This window comes from Topomyia yanbarensis, chromosome 2 (assembly GCF_030247195.1).
Source record: "Topomyia yanbarensis strain Yona2022 chromosome 2, ASM3024719v1, whole genome shotgun sequence".
Classification (NCBI taxonomy): Eukaryota; Metazoa; Arthropoda; class Insecta; order Diptera; family Culicidae; genus Topomyia; species Topomyia yanbarensis.
The window spans coordinates 459,416,934-459,431,790 of NC_080671.1; the positions used below are offsets into that span (position 1 = coordinate 459,416,934).

Below are 14,857 nucleotides of genomic sequence, written 5' to 3' on the forward strand. Positions count from 1 at the left end.
CAAAGGAACAGCACCATTAGCACGAGATCTTGGCGTTGGTCGCAGTGCAATCGAATAAGCACTTGTGCATTTTGAAATGGAAGCTGCTAGAATCGGATTGACTATAAACTCAGACAAGACGAAGTATATGGTAGCTGGTTAAGGGTGAGGTAGTCCGAACGGTTCTACGCGTAGAAAAAACTTGCATAACAAAAATTGTGTATTTTCTTATTCCGGACAAAATCTTAGAACATTTTGAAATTCTAGAAAATCACCCAGAAAAGTTATTTTGAAAATAAAGAATTTCAGGGATGTACCACAGAAAACTCCACAAATGTGAGTTGATGCAACGAATTCACTAATGATGGAGGCGAATTTTTGCACCCTAATTAGTTGAGAGCAGGTGAAATTGTGTAATGTTATTTTTTTAATGTTTATAGATTTTGTCCAAATAATTTTCTTATTGTAATTACGGGCTAAACGAGGTAAGTTACATCTATTTTGCACTGAAAAGTTTGATAAGCTCCTCATAAATAACCTACCCTACTAACACAAACTCCTATTCCTGAATCATCTATGAAAGTAGTATGGGTTCCCTGCCCTTTCGCAAGTAGATATTGAACTAACATTCCTTCGCTTCCTCGACGATTGTAAGGAAGTGGCCAGGTGTACACTGTGATGCTTGTTCTACTATAAAGAAAATGCTTTAATCCCAAATGTTTTTTTCTTGCGACACGATATGACGGATATCTTGGTAATTATTAGCTGATCATAGTACAGCCACCCACGATTTGTGCAATCGTATATGCTATGCTATGCTAGGGTAATTTCGAGGATGGTCGGCTCTTTCCTGTACGCGATCGGGGTATCCGATGTGTAAATCGGGCGATCGGTGGCCCGATGGAACGAGCCGCAGAGGTGGATGTAAAAGATTTTGCTGGCAGATAGCCGGAATCCGATTTCGGTTGCCCACTTGAGGAAGTCATTAACGGCGGCTTGGAGCTTAATGCGCGTTCTGCTCTTGGTCGTCCCGTCACGTCTACCACAATATCGTCGGCGTATACGGAAATAAAAATCCGCTCGGAGAGGGTGGCGAATATCGAATTCATGGATATGAGGAAAAGGGTGAACGCCAGTACAGATCCCTGGGGTACTCCGGTTTTCTCTGTGTAGATTCCGGAACCGCTGCCGCCGATTTCGACCCGAAATTTACGGTCCCGAAGGAAACGTTCAATATAGAAGACCAGGCATCCTCTGATTCCCCAGCGATCGAGTTGTCAGAGGATTCCCTCGCGCCATCAGTATTGTACGCCTTATCTATATCAAGTGCAGCGATGTCTATGTGCAGGCCGTCTTTTGGCATATTTCTTTGGTGTTTATCGCGCTTTGTGCGCAATGTGTGAGCAAATAACAAGTCTGTCTGTTGTTTTCTCCTTTTAATAGAAATCCTAAAGCCCTGCTAATTGTTTGTTGTGTTTCGTCTCGCAGTTCAGTTCGTTTGGAAAATTCGATGGTTAAAAAAATGTTCAAAGTCCATCAAGAAAATTTTATTTGCCAAGGTTTTTCACTACCAAGGCTTCAAGAATTTTTTCAAAATTTGTGTTTTGGCTTTGTCATCAGTTCTAAACTTTTCATGCGTTCTGGATTAAATTGGCATCAAAATGAAATTTTTGATTCGAAAGAGCCCTTGGAACGACATTTAAGGGGTTCGTCTGGTGTAAAGTGCTCAAACCGAAAGTGATTTTATGTTATGCTGAATTTTCTCGGCGAAATTAAAAACGAAACCTCTTATCTTAATTAATACGTAACGTTTCGACCTACTACACTTCGGCGCTTCAGACATTGTCTGACGCCTGCAAATATTTCGAAAAATTATTCACACCAAGTTACAATAATTCATAAAGGATTACAGCACATTCACAACACATTACACATTAACATTCAAACTAGCATAAATTCGCTTCAAACACATTCCACTGAATGACTGAACGATTAATCCTGTTTGGCTGTCTGCTTTGCTTGCTATTCACACACTGTCGAAGCTTGGTTACTAGTCCGTCATACTTTGCGAAGAACGTTCAACATTCTCTCTGGAGGTTTACAATTCTATCTGCCTGGCTGGCATTTTGATATGGAACATTTCAGCCGTCGTTCTGCTCTCCTGATTTTCTACTTGCTCAAGTATCTGCGTGTTAGTGAAGTCGAAGAGGGGTCCGTCTTGTAGTGTGTGCTGTGGTTGTCCTGTACTGGTAAGAATGATACCAGTAAGAATGTTTGTGTACTCGTTCCTTCAGAATTTTGTGGACAAACCAATCCTGGTAACGATTTACTCGCAAAATGGTCACGATTTTGAAGATAAGGCAACAAAGTGTAAAGGTTTAGTGAACGAAAAAAAATCCGTGGTTCATCGATTGGCTACACATATGCAACAATTTGCGTTTCAACTTCGTCTCATTAGAATCTGACACTAACCTAGCGACAGGAGCAACGTAGCATAGCGCATATTGCCTTACCTTGCTAAGCCAAACCAAGTTTCGACTTTATTAATTCTCAATAGCCCAAAAAGAACTCCTTTTCTTGCCTCTGGTCACGCAATACTAAGGGTTTCTGAAAAACACAGTGTTTGGGTGACGAATGAAAAAAAAATCAAAGTCACGTAAATAAAAATAAGTAAAAAAAAACAAAGTGTTTTCGTTTTTAACGGCCCTTCAACGTTCAATATTTTTGTCAATACTAGTATTAACAATATTGTTATATTTCAATCCCATTTGAAATCCACATCGTCAATACAACTTTTTTCAATTACACGTACAATACTTTTGTCAATACTCTCTAGTATTGATAAAAATATTGAACGTGTAAGGGCCGCTTTTGGAGCTAGCATCAATCCTGTACTAGCTTAGTCCCGACACTATGTTAGCATCTAATTCTGATGAGACGAAGGCGAAACGCAAATTACCTAACTAATAAGAATGGCTATATTTTTTCTTACAGGACATTTCTGAGGGTATTTTAATCGTCAAAAAAAACCAGACACTAGTTCATACAATTTTCACTATCTCTGGCAACACTGCGAACCGTCGGTAATCAAACTACTACGCATACTCGCAAACGTATTTGCCTTCGGCTGTCTTCGGTTTTCGGTGAATGGTGCAAAACCAAAGCAGAGCAGGCTAGAAAACCGATCAGATTCAGTAATCAGTTTGCTTACGTCTTTGCTAAATGTTGGATGTGTTGTTTTCCCAGCTCTGCGAATCAAGTTCCGTCCATCGTTTCGTATGAACAAGGCTTGGCATTTTTCCCATCCATTCGCTCCGTCTTTACCCCGTACACCCCCTCACATTGCTCTTTCCCGACGACCAAAACAGCTTCTCACTGCTTCGTTCGTCATGTGCTGCTACTGCTGCTGTGCTAGGCTCACCTCACACTCGACGTCGAAGCATGATGAAAATGAATGAAATGCCGCAATGCATGTGATGGCGGATCGAAGTTTTTTTCTACTGACTGTGATGTTGATTTTCTTGCCGATTCCGGCGGATCTTACGAATTGGTCGTGCTTTAAGCTAGGGAAGACCTAAACAATACTCAATTTTAGCTAGATATAACATTGTCAAATTATTTGGTTTTATGGTTTTGATTTCCTGCATTTAACTTTTTCCACTATGGCGTCTGTGGACACACTTTACGAAAAAGATCATGTCCCCACCAGCCCCATTGCATGCACTTGTTAATCGTTTATTTTATGTCGTTATATCCTGGCCTAAACAACACCTAGCTAGGCACACTTCGATTCGATAGAAACTGGAATCGGCCTTTTTCTGCATTGCCTAGCACGAGGGGATGGAAAATGGACGAGGGAAGGGCGAATAAAAAAAAAGAACAATCATCACTTACTAATTGCCTGCGACTTTTGGACGGCGATATGGACACTTTATCAGACATTATTAGATATTCCGGTGCTATGCGCCCAACCTAGACTGCACTTGTTTTTATACCGCTCCGACCGTGTGCGCTCCACACGGTCAATTGACAGTCCGGAATTTGACCGCGAGACCGATCGAACGCGAAATGTTCAGCTACTTTGATAATTTTGGCTGCTTAATGCGATTTTTCACGATGCTTCTTAAACATCACACGCAGTATGCTATGGGTCAGGCACCGCACCAGAAAGCTCTGCCGTGAAAAAGTAATCCCGGACGACGGACACACTAAACTGGTCAGAACTTTAAAATGCCTATCAATTTTCCACTCCTTTTTTTTCGAACTTTTTCCACACGATTTTTTTCCCTTTCGATCAATTTCTTCCACTGGCAGCAGCAAAAGCACACACAACCTAGCACTTTGGCTTTCGTTCTCTCACTCCTGCCGTCATACATTGAACACTGCTCGGCAGCTCTGCTGATGATTACCTCGCTCGAGTCTCGATTCGATCGACGAACAACGACGATTCACTCTCCAAGCAAAAGTAACAAGACCAACCGACGACCGACCAACCTCCTTCGCTGCCTGCTGTACACTACACTAACCACCGCTTCTCACTCATTTTCCCGTCAGATGTACACCAGCAGAGGCACAGGCTTCGTTTCCCGTTCTCTTCGCATTCGTGTGCCTTCAGCACACTGGGCTAACGTTGTTTGCTATCGTTTTTACGTGCGTGTGTGTTGGTATAAATGCAAGAGTACAAAATAAAATTGAATCACCAGGCAGTGTTGTCGGATGTTTTCGAAAAATACGCAATCATAGCTCACTAGTTTGATATTATGATTTTTGTCAATATTCATAGTGTACACGATTACCAAACGCTGATAAATGCCAATTTTTAAAATTTCGGGTGATTTATTTAGTAGGAATTATAAGAAAACTGATTATTTTTGTGGAAATAAATCATAGCTTGTACTTGTGAGGGTAATGTAGTAACAGATTGCTTATATCTCATAAAAATTGTTGAATATTACCTAACATATACTACAGCGACTGAATCTGATGAACGTTAGACAGCTTGCCAAAATTTGAGGTGATCTTCGAAAGATTAGTTTTTAAGTCAGACATCGCAATAGCTCTTATCTTTATGATATATTGAAACACAAAACAACCCCTAGGCTTGGAAAAATTTTAGGCACACAAGCGAGTTCTGGACTGACGATACAAATCTAAATAAAAATTAGCAATACTGTTCATTACATATGCGATAACCCAAATAAAATCCGGAACTATCGACATTTTTGACCAGCTGATACGAATCGAATTTTTTCAATAAGATTCCCTCGGAATACCCGAGAAATGGCAACCCGGTAACATATACTCGTTTTTTTTCTCGCTCATCGTTTGCAGTTTTCATTTCGCTGTCTCTTCTCGCAACATCCGTGACGGGCCACGTACCTTCATCTTCATCGGACGTACTGCCCGGGCACAACACAACACGAGCGTACGATGCCAAACGTACGTGTGCTCTAGCGGAGCTCTGGCGGCGTAATGATGCTCAAAAATATGAATGAACGAGAAGGGTACGCTCAAGCGCGGGAGGCTTTCGTTCGGCTTTTGTTCGAATGACTTATGAATGACAGACAGGCGATTCATGAATGAACCTCTATATGTGATGCATAAATCAGCGTTGCCATCAGCCTGTGATGTTTGTAAACGAATGGCACAGATTGTAGAAAAAATAGATGTCACTAGTCATAAGTGAGAAAATAAAATATTTGTATTTGTTTATTAACAATATTACGGTAACCTGTCGACATATGCCTTAACTCAGGTCAAGGAAGCATATATAATTTCGATACACAATGTTCTTTGTAGGAAATTGTTGTTATGTTGAAGAAGCTATTCTTTCTGCTTTCAGTCGGTTTGAGAATTTTTAGTTTATTTTTGTCTAAAGCAATCAGCTTTATAAGACTTTTTCAAATTGTTCGACGACAGTGTATACACAGCCGTGGCGTGCGGTTGGCCCCCGCCAAGGGCGCCAACCTTAGGGGGTGCTAAAAACTTGGTACCCTTTATAAAATAAGTGAGTCATAAAATAAGTCAGGATATGAATATCATTCCCAGGTAAACGCAAATTTATTGTTCGAAAGTCGAATTGAAAAAGAAAGCCAAAGTAGACAGCAAAACCCGTTTTAATCCACTTAGTGGTGCAATTGTGCCTTTCTCATTTATCCAAACTACGATTCCATGGCTGTATGTGTTTAATATAATGGTGGAACGGTCTATTAGATATTGAGTGCTATTTACACATACGTACAATGAATCGACAGCTACGAACTTGAGTTGCTATGTGTCGACGCTGAAACACTTGAAACCAGTGGCGAATCCAGGAGGAGGGTTCGGGGGTTTGGACCCCACCAAAAAAATTTCAACTTGGTAAGAAATTTTAAATTAGTCTCAACTCAAAATCATTTCAAACCAAATTTGTCACTGGTTTTCAGCCCCACTAGGAAAATTTATTCTAGAGGAATTAGAAAATCTTATTCGCGTGGAGGGGTACTTGATGAGGGAAGGGCTGTTTAGGGAAGGGTGGTGAGTGATGTGGGGGGGGTGCCCCTCACCGTATCCCACTAACTACGACCCTGTTAAAATACAGAAAACCTATGCAAATGAAAAAAAATTAGGATTAGGTTGACGATGCTCAGAGTGATTGTATAACCTTTCTATATGAGAAAGAAAAAAAAAGTGTATTTGCTGTGTGTCCGCACTCTTAAACCCGTAACTCCGGAACCGGAACTCGGAATTTAATTAAATTCAATAGCAGTCTGTGGGAAAATCGTACCTTTTATTTGAGACTAAGTTTGATGAAATCGGTTCAGCCATCTCCGAGTAACCGATGTGCTTATTTTTGGTCACATACATACATACATACACACACATACATACGCACACACACACAGACATTTGCCGAATTCGACGAACTGAGTCGAACTGTTCCGACTGAGTTCCGACTTATTTGGGAATTTCATACGTGACCGAACGATTCAGTCTATATTTCTGGAACCATAAATCCGATTCCTACGAAATTTCATGGCAATCTATGGGGATAACATCCCTTTCATTTGAGACTAATTTCGTAAAAATCGGCTCGACCATTTCCGAGAAACCAATGTGAGTTTGGTAATTTTGAACGATGGACATTTTTTACCGATACTGCCGGAACATTTTACGGTGGGCAATGTGGCCAACTAGACTTCGAAAGAATGGTGGGGGAAGGGTTTATCGGAGGTGTAACCAACCGCATTGTATCCCTTCCATTTGATTCTTGGTTTGTGAAAATCGGTTCAGTCATCATCGAATAAACGATTTGATTTTAATTCTGGAATATACCCGAGACCCGGGACTTCCGGAATTGTTGATAGTGGATAATAACTTCAAAGAATCTTTAATTGGCCATCAGTGATCTAGATCTGTAAATCAGAGTTATTTTTTGTCCATTTCAGTAGATTTTGAACCTCTGAGATATTCCAATCGTAACGGTTTATATGGGAAACCTATAGTCAGATCGGAATAAAATTCAATAGCAGATAATGGCAGAGTTATTTCTTTCATTTGAAATCAAATTTGTTCAAATCGATCAAGAATTCGTTGAGAAATAGACGGGATATTAACTTAGGAATTTGGCAAGTTCCCCGAGAGCATCAAGAACCGTCATAGGTGACCAATGTGGTCAAAACTACTTCAGTTGGCCATTATTAATCTAGACCCGCAAATACAAGTAATGTTGCATACATTTTAATATGTATTGCATCATTTGGATATAATGTTGGTACCAGTTTGTATGGTAATTTGCTGTGTGACCGCACTCTTCAACCCGAAACTCCGGAACCGGAATTCCGATAAAAAAAATTCAATAGCGGTTGGGAAGGTTGTACCTTCAATTTCAGACTAATTTTGTGCAAATCGGTTCAGCCATCTCTGAGAAATAGAGGTGACATTTTTTTCCACATACACACATACACATACACATTTTCCGATCTCGACGAACTGAGTCGAATGGTATATGTGAATTGGCCCTCAAAAGGCAAACGGCAAAAAGGCGTATAACTGGGACTCTACCAAAGGTGCCAGAAGACTACGCTACTGGCATGTTAGTCCAGAATCAACAACAAACAAAACAAAGACTTCAAATTTCAACAAAAATAATTAGCAAAAAATATTGCACTTTTTCCGCTCATAGAAATATGGAGAACGGAAATGTGGTCATGGGCAGTACAGCAGGCCACCTTTTTAAAGCTGTAGCATAGATCGTAGAGTAAGCTAGATTATCTTAGCTTACCTTAGCTTAGCTTAGTTGATCACCCGTGAGTTTCCCGTGATTGATCAAAGCCTGTTGAAATTGCATATTGAACCAATTGTATGATACTTGGGAGTAGTTCATCATACTCAACGTGCAACCTAAAGAGACTAAGATTATAGTATGATCAATAACGTAGATGGCCACGCCCATGCAGGTCAATTATTGGATGGGAAGGAATGTTAGTTCAACACTTGTGGCTATTATGACCGAGGAATTCTCTGCTTCACCCACAATTGGTGTTAGTAGGTAGGGAGATGAATCAGGATATATCTTGGTAAATATTGTGATTTAGCTAAGTACTCACGCGCTTTGTCTTTTCATTTTAGATCAACGTTTTCAGGTGTGCGACCTCCAGTAGAAATATGAATCCATTCAAATAGGCATTTTAAAAACTATTCTTCCGTGGGGTGTTATGAAAGGATAAAGCCTCGTGGAATATGATAGAGGTCTATTCATCTATAGACAATATGATCTAAGATATATGTACGAAGTCGCTCGCGATCAATTTCCGAGAATTCGAAACGAACAATTTGAACTCCGAACAGCCGGCCATCGAGAGTAATGCTTCTTATTAACACTTCAATAATTATTTTCAAAGATTGCAGTACAAAGAAAGCGTACAAATGTATAAAAGATATCCCAAATGAAAGTTGGCATCTCCACTCTCCCTATCAGACACGTTCCCATAATTGAGTTAATTGCATAATAATTACAAACGACATGTTTATTATGCGTAACAAATATAATAAACACTACGACAGGGGATCCCTTGGTGATCCTGAAGAAGAATGGAGGGGAGAACAGCAATACTAGCAAATACCGACTACCATATGAGCGGTGCAAATTCGAACGAGTGACGTAGAGTACTGCACTGGATAATTTTGAAGATAGGACCAGGAGAGCGATTTTACGAAGTTTTACCTTTCGATGGCCCTACATTTTCTAACAAAGTGAAGTTCTGGAATAATGAGATTTTTATCACTGTTTAGGAAAGCAAAAGTATCATAAAACTAGTGTCAGGCCTTCATGAGACCTTAAGAAGTCACTTTTGGAGGTATTCGTAAATGTAGATTTGTTGGTAGACGGTTCCAGATTTAATAAAAAAAACCTAATTTAACACATCTACAGACCGCTTGCAACATAAAAAACTTTTTGTGCAATTCGACAGCTCCATATTAGGCCAATTCAATAAATTTCCTACATGAAAATTTACTTAAAAAAAAAAGATTTGGAAGTTAAACCGTAGCGTGGAAGAGCCGGTATATTAATATATGCTGTTACTCAGTGTAGAATTAGATTTCGTCCTTTACGGCTATTATACAACCGCCAGAAGAAACTTAAAACGTTGGTACACAATCGAGAATAGCGAATCAGAAAAGGGTACTATATGTCAGTGATTCACTAAATACAGAATGGATAAAGGTTATGACGTAAAACCTTAAGGTCCGTCTAGGTTAAATCTTCGGTACGGAGCAATACCTCGACCTAGGAACTCCTAGCAAGATGCCGGTTCCCAACCTAGGTTCATTCCTGCCACTACGTTGAATCTCTGGTTGAAATATCACGTGAGATTTTCTGTGTTCCTGCAAGCGTTGGAAACTCCTTGTGCTGTTTGCTTTGGATTTGTGGCAGAGCTTCCTATTGCTGGTATATTGACGGCCTTTCAAGAGAGAAAATTAACGGGCTCTCAAGAGAGAAAAAAATATTGCTGCAAAGATCCGTTTGCTTGTAGCTAGTGCAATGTTGCATGCATGAGGCGTTGCACAAATAACCGATCATGCAGACGATCCTTGTAGAAGAAGACGCAAAGCAGTCTCGCCAAAGATCCCATCCGGTGCGATTGCTATTCAAAATTTTCGCTCACTGGAGCAAGAGGTCTTTGAAACATTCGCCCTTCAGTAGATCCACGCATACCAAGTTCAAATCGATAACTACACCATCGATCTCAACTTTGTGAGCGGGTATGTAAACGCGTTAGTTCTATATAAAAGTCTAGTCGCCCTGGGAAGTGCACTACAGTGACTTCCGGGATCGCTTGCGGCGAGCAAGTCGATCTGGCGATAGTTCGCCAACGTCGCTAGGGAAGTTCCAACAAAGGAGCCAAGCTCGTCGCTCTAGCTAACCGCCAAGGACCGCTGCCGGAGCACCCAACGTCATTCTGGGAGAACTCGGCCGTTGTAGTCCCGGCCGGTCGGACGAAACCGCTGTCTTCCTGCCAACGGCAGCAGATCGGCAAGCAGCGGAGAGTGCACGGAGAAGAGAGGTGAATAAAAGTTGGTAAATTTAGTAATTCATTTGTTTATCTTTTTTGTTGTGTGTATGTGTGTGTATAGAATCCATTTCCCACTGTCCGGCAGTGCTTTTATGGAAGAAACTTGTATGCATCTATGTAATGATATATTTGTTACACATTTTTGGCCCTGGAAATAAAAGGCGATAAACGACCCATTTCAAGATTGCCTGTTCCTACACGTACATTCTGAGGCCGCCTTCATATACAATAAGCCCCGCGCGAATACATCCACGTACCAATTGGATGTTTGCAATATATTCGCACTTTCAGAATGAAAAATATTTTTGATTTTGGCACGTATTTACAAAAGGAAAATATCTATGAAGGCAGACAAGCATTGAAAAATGACATGGAACGATCACACCAGCTCTGAATAGATAAATTCATGAGATTTCTGTGAAGAATTCTCCTCCATCCGTGAAATTGTTGCATCAGCTACTCAGGTCCTGGTGGCGCTGCAGGCGCTAAGCGGAACGAACGGCGTTTTTTCCCGCGTCTTGCTTCACATACTTCAATGACAAAGTTGTGACGACAAATTTCTATGCACTTTTCTCGCGATATTTCAACCTACTAACACGTAACTCAACTGGAAAAACTACCTACTAAACGATTGACTTCATTTTCCTGTTGAATATGTTGTACAGTCGTGATTCGCTGGTTGGGCCACAACCTTGTCCAACTAACAAATTTGATTCGCTAGTTGGACCGACTAACAAATGTCAAAAACTCTCCAAAGGAGATGTTGGCAGTGTAAATTCATCTATTCACATCTCTAAATATTGTCAGATTGATTGTCAAAGTTAATTTGACATGAGACTTTGGCGTTTAGAAGCTTTTTAGTTGGACAATGGTCCAACTAGCGGAGGCCCAACTAAAAAGCGGTCCAGTTAAAAATGTCCAACCAGAGAATCACGACTGTATATCACTAAAAAACTTTTAAAAATATTGGACGTTAACGACAACACGTCCGGGCGATTCGCCAGTGCTGCCACTTTCATGTTTACCTCTTTTTTGTTGCGTTACGAAAATCCGAAATTCCGGTAGAGGCACCTAGGCCGCCCTGAAAAGAAGGGTCCGCCGGGCAAACAAGAACCCGACTAGTGGCCAAACCCCTACTTACAACACCCACCCTGTATCTCGTGTTGATCCTTCTTTCCTCATTGCAAAATGTTGATGGTTGATCATATTTTGATTAAATACAGCTATCTACTAATTTACTCCCCATTTACAGTCCTGGTATTCACGAACGACGCACTCCGTTTGCCACATGAGGAGATCGCTTGTCGAATCATTTATTTATTGACAAACTTTGAAAGTTTCTGCTTACTTACTTCCTCCGGAACATCAAACTTGTGCTGGGTGGTGAAGAACAGTAGCCCCGGGAAACTGCCGGAAGTCCGCCTTAACGTGAGTCTCATCATCCATGATGAGGCAATGTGGCTTCGTCAGCATCTGGGTGTACAATTTTCGGGCCCATGACTTTCCCATCGTATTTTGCCGTTCGCCACGATTTGGAGTTCAGCAGTGCAGAACTTTGTACGTATGCGGTCCCTCCCGGTCCTTAGCCCTCTGAACGGAAGACAGATTCAACTTTTTAGCCACATCCCTAACTAAAGCATTGGGATTCCGCTTAAATGCTTTCACTACATACTTGTGATCCTGATCACTAATAGAACATCCATTCTGACCGCATTTCTCCTTCCGTTCGATGTTCAGAGTTTGGTAGTAACGTTTAATCACACGGCTCTCCGTTGATTGCACGATGCCGAGTTGTATTCCAATGTCCCGATGAGATAATTAAAGATTTTCCAGATACTTGCGCAAAATCAATTTGCGACGTTACTTTTCGGTCGACGTCATTTTTTCCAATTTTTGAAAAACTGACAGCGATAAAAATACAGTGTAAACAATACACTCTAAATTACTTCTACCCAAATTTTCAAGTGAAAATACCCAATGGGTTATTTTCTAGAGCGTTTTTTCAATTATGCATTTGTTGTGGGGCACCCTTTATTCGGAACATGCTCTCCAACAAGTCGGTCCAGGAAGAGATGCTGCTTAACATCTTAATGCACGCAGAGATCTTCGGGCCTTTTTAAATCAGGTTGAGAAGACCAAACCCATGCAAGCAGAATAAATTTGTGGGCGCTCGCCACGCGGAAATGACTAGTGTTGCCATCGAACGACACCCAGGATGAGGAATGATCCTTAAAGAATTCATGACTTTAGTTAAGTTGGGACCTAAAGACCGCATCCGGGAGTTTTCGGATAAACAAACTTACATGAAAATAGATATCGAATCGACATTCCATGTTTATTAGTTATACAAGTTTCACCAAAAAGTATAAACGGACCTTCTGGTTAATGCTGCTTAATAAAAGTTGATTTACACAAACATACGCCAAGTAGTGAGATAAGCACAGTATATATGACATGTTAAATATCCACCGTCCACACCGCCAGATCTACCACCTTCGAACTGTCATCGGAATCACACACAGACTAAAACACAAGCTCACACATGCAACACACTCTCCTCTCCGGTACCATCATACACTACATTTCAACATCCATAACATTGTTGAGATCCCCCATTGAAGCCACATTGTTATTATTCTCCTCAAAGTCGAGATCGGCATCGTAGTCCGGCAGATCTGGCAGTGGTTCGTCGATGCCCATCATCATCATCCCGATCTCGTTGGTAGGCCTTCGCGATTCGACCTTTTCCTCTTCTTCTTTGCTCTCTTTTTCCTTCAGTGCCTCGCTAACTTTCGTAACCAGCTTCTCCAGCTGCTGTGGCGGTTGCCACAAAACCAGCGCTGAGCACGGTTTCTCGATCCGCTGTAGCAGCGCTTGGGGTAATATATCTGCCTGTTTCTCCAGTTTTCGAACTTCCTCACACACGGAGATACGCTGAGCCTTCCGGAGACGCTCCTCGAGCTCCTGTGGTGACATGAAAATGTGATGGTTGTTGTTAGTTGCTGGTGCTTCTCCGAGGGACATTTCATCATCCAGTGACGAGCATGGCGATAAACTACCGGGGGCTGCTGGCAAAACGTCGTCGGTTGTTGTTTCGATATTGTGCGTTGTGTACTCCGATGATAAGTGCAAATTGTTCATGTGTGACGCCATTACGTCTTCTGTGAGGAATAGCTTCGATGGGCTAGTGTTAACGTAAAACATTCGTTATTGATCTTAAAAAAATTACGAAATGAAAACACCTACATTGGCACCACATCTGGTTCCGTTTTTCGTTTGCGAATGTCCTGGCACATCGCCGTGGCTCCTGGCGGCACTGATAGGAATTGTCCCATTTGCATCTGTCCCGGCATTATCGGGCTGGCTCGAATGACCGCATTGAATTCCATCAACTGACCTGGTTTTCCGTTGTAACACCAGGGCATGTCATTCATATTGAACGGTACTCCACTCGGTGAGGGCATTATCTGCGACGGATGAATGCTCGGGTTGCTGAAAAAAAGATTGATCCTTTTTCTATGGAATAAACAATTAGCCTATCTATACTTACCGAATCTTCAGCGGAGTGATCTTCTTTGTTCCGTGGTAAAAACCGAAATGGTGGAATGGCGGAGAAGACATCCTAAGCCGAAAGAAAGCAATCTTCCGGAACTTTCGAGATTTTTCGGCGATATGTGTAACAATCTGCTGTGCTTGTTGGTTGGTTTATATTATCGGGTTTGTTAAATAATATGTATCAGACGAGAAAAACTCGTTCAATCTTTATTTTCGGAACTTTGTGCCTGGTAAATATTTTGATGTTTCACAATTTTTTGACTTACTTTTCCATATGTCAACACTTGTTTTCCTTCAACTTTCATGCTTTCAGTCTTTCCGTACCGCTATAAATCATGGCGGAAGCTTTTTATCGTTTTTGCCCGCTTTCGTCTCCAACAGCGGCAGCGATGCCAAACTTACAGACATGTGAATAATTAAAATTACATTTTGACGGAATATTTAGTTTAAAATTACCCCAAATTTCGCATATCATTTGGAAGTTCAAACTGGTTCAAAAAAGATATATTGTCGATGGATGCGTTTACAATTTTCCATACCACAGTGGACACCCTAGTCTATACAGAGTTGTTCAACATATCCTTTGTGCAGTATTCGGAAAATATGCCAGAATATCCGTACCGTTCTGTCGGTGACTTTAACATCAATTTCAGCTGCTCAATAGACGGTAAACTTGTTTACCCTCAACCAGATCAACGAGGTTTACAACCTAACGATCCAACCACGCGATCGCACGCGCATCACCGACAATAGCGATACTATTTTTG

At 41.2% G+C, this 14,857-nt stretch overlaps 2 protein-coding genes across 2 annotated transcripts in view; both read right to left on the reverse strand.

Moving 5' to 3' along the window:
- Nucleotides 1-4,503, reverse strand: part of LOC131685944 (jmjC domain-containing histone demethylation protein 1) — a 47,162-nt gene extending 42,659 nt beyond the window's left edge. The window contains exon 1 of the mRNA XM_058969975.1: nt 3,874-4,503. Within this exon, the coding sequence (XP_058825958.1) occupies nt 3,874-3,921 (48 nt within the window). The 5' untranslated portion in view covers nt 3,922-4,503. The remainder of the gene's footprint in view (nt 1-3,873) is intronic.
- An 8,359-nt stretch (nt 4,504-12,862) lies between these two features.
- LOC131685945 (uncharacterized) lies at nt 12,863-14,423 on the reverse strand. Its single transcript, XM_058969977.1, has 3 exons — nt 14,086-14,423; nt 13,782-14,027; nt 12,863-13,719 (listed from the first exon to the last, which is right to left on the reverse strand). The coding sequence occupies exons 1-3, from the start codon at nt 14,154-14,156 to the stop codon at nt 13,113-13,115; spliced, it is 924 nt and encodes a 307-aa protein (XP_058825960.1). The 5' UTR covers nt 14,157-14,423; the 3' UTR covers nt 12,863-13,112.
- Between the last annotated feature and the right edge of the window lie 434 nt (nt 14,424-14,857).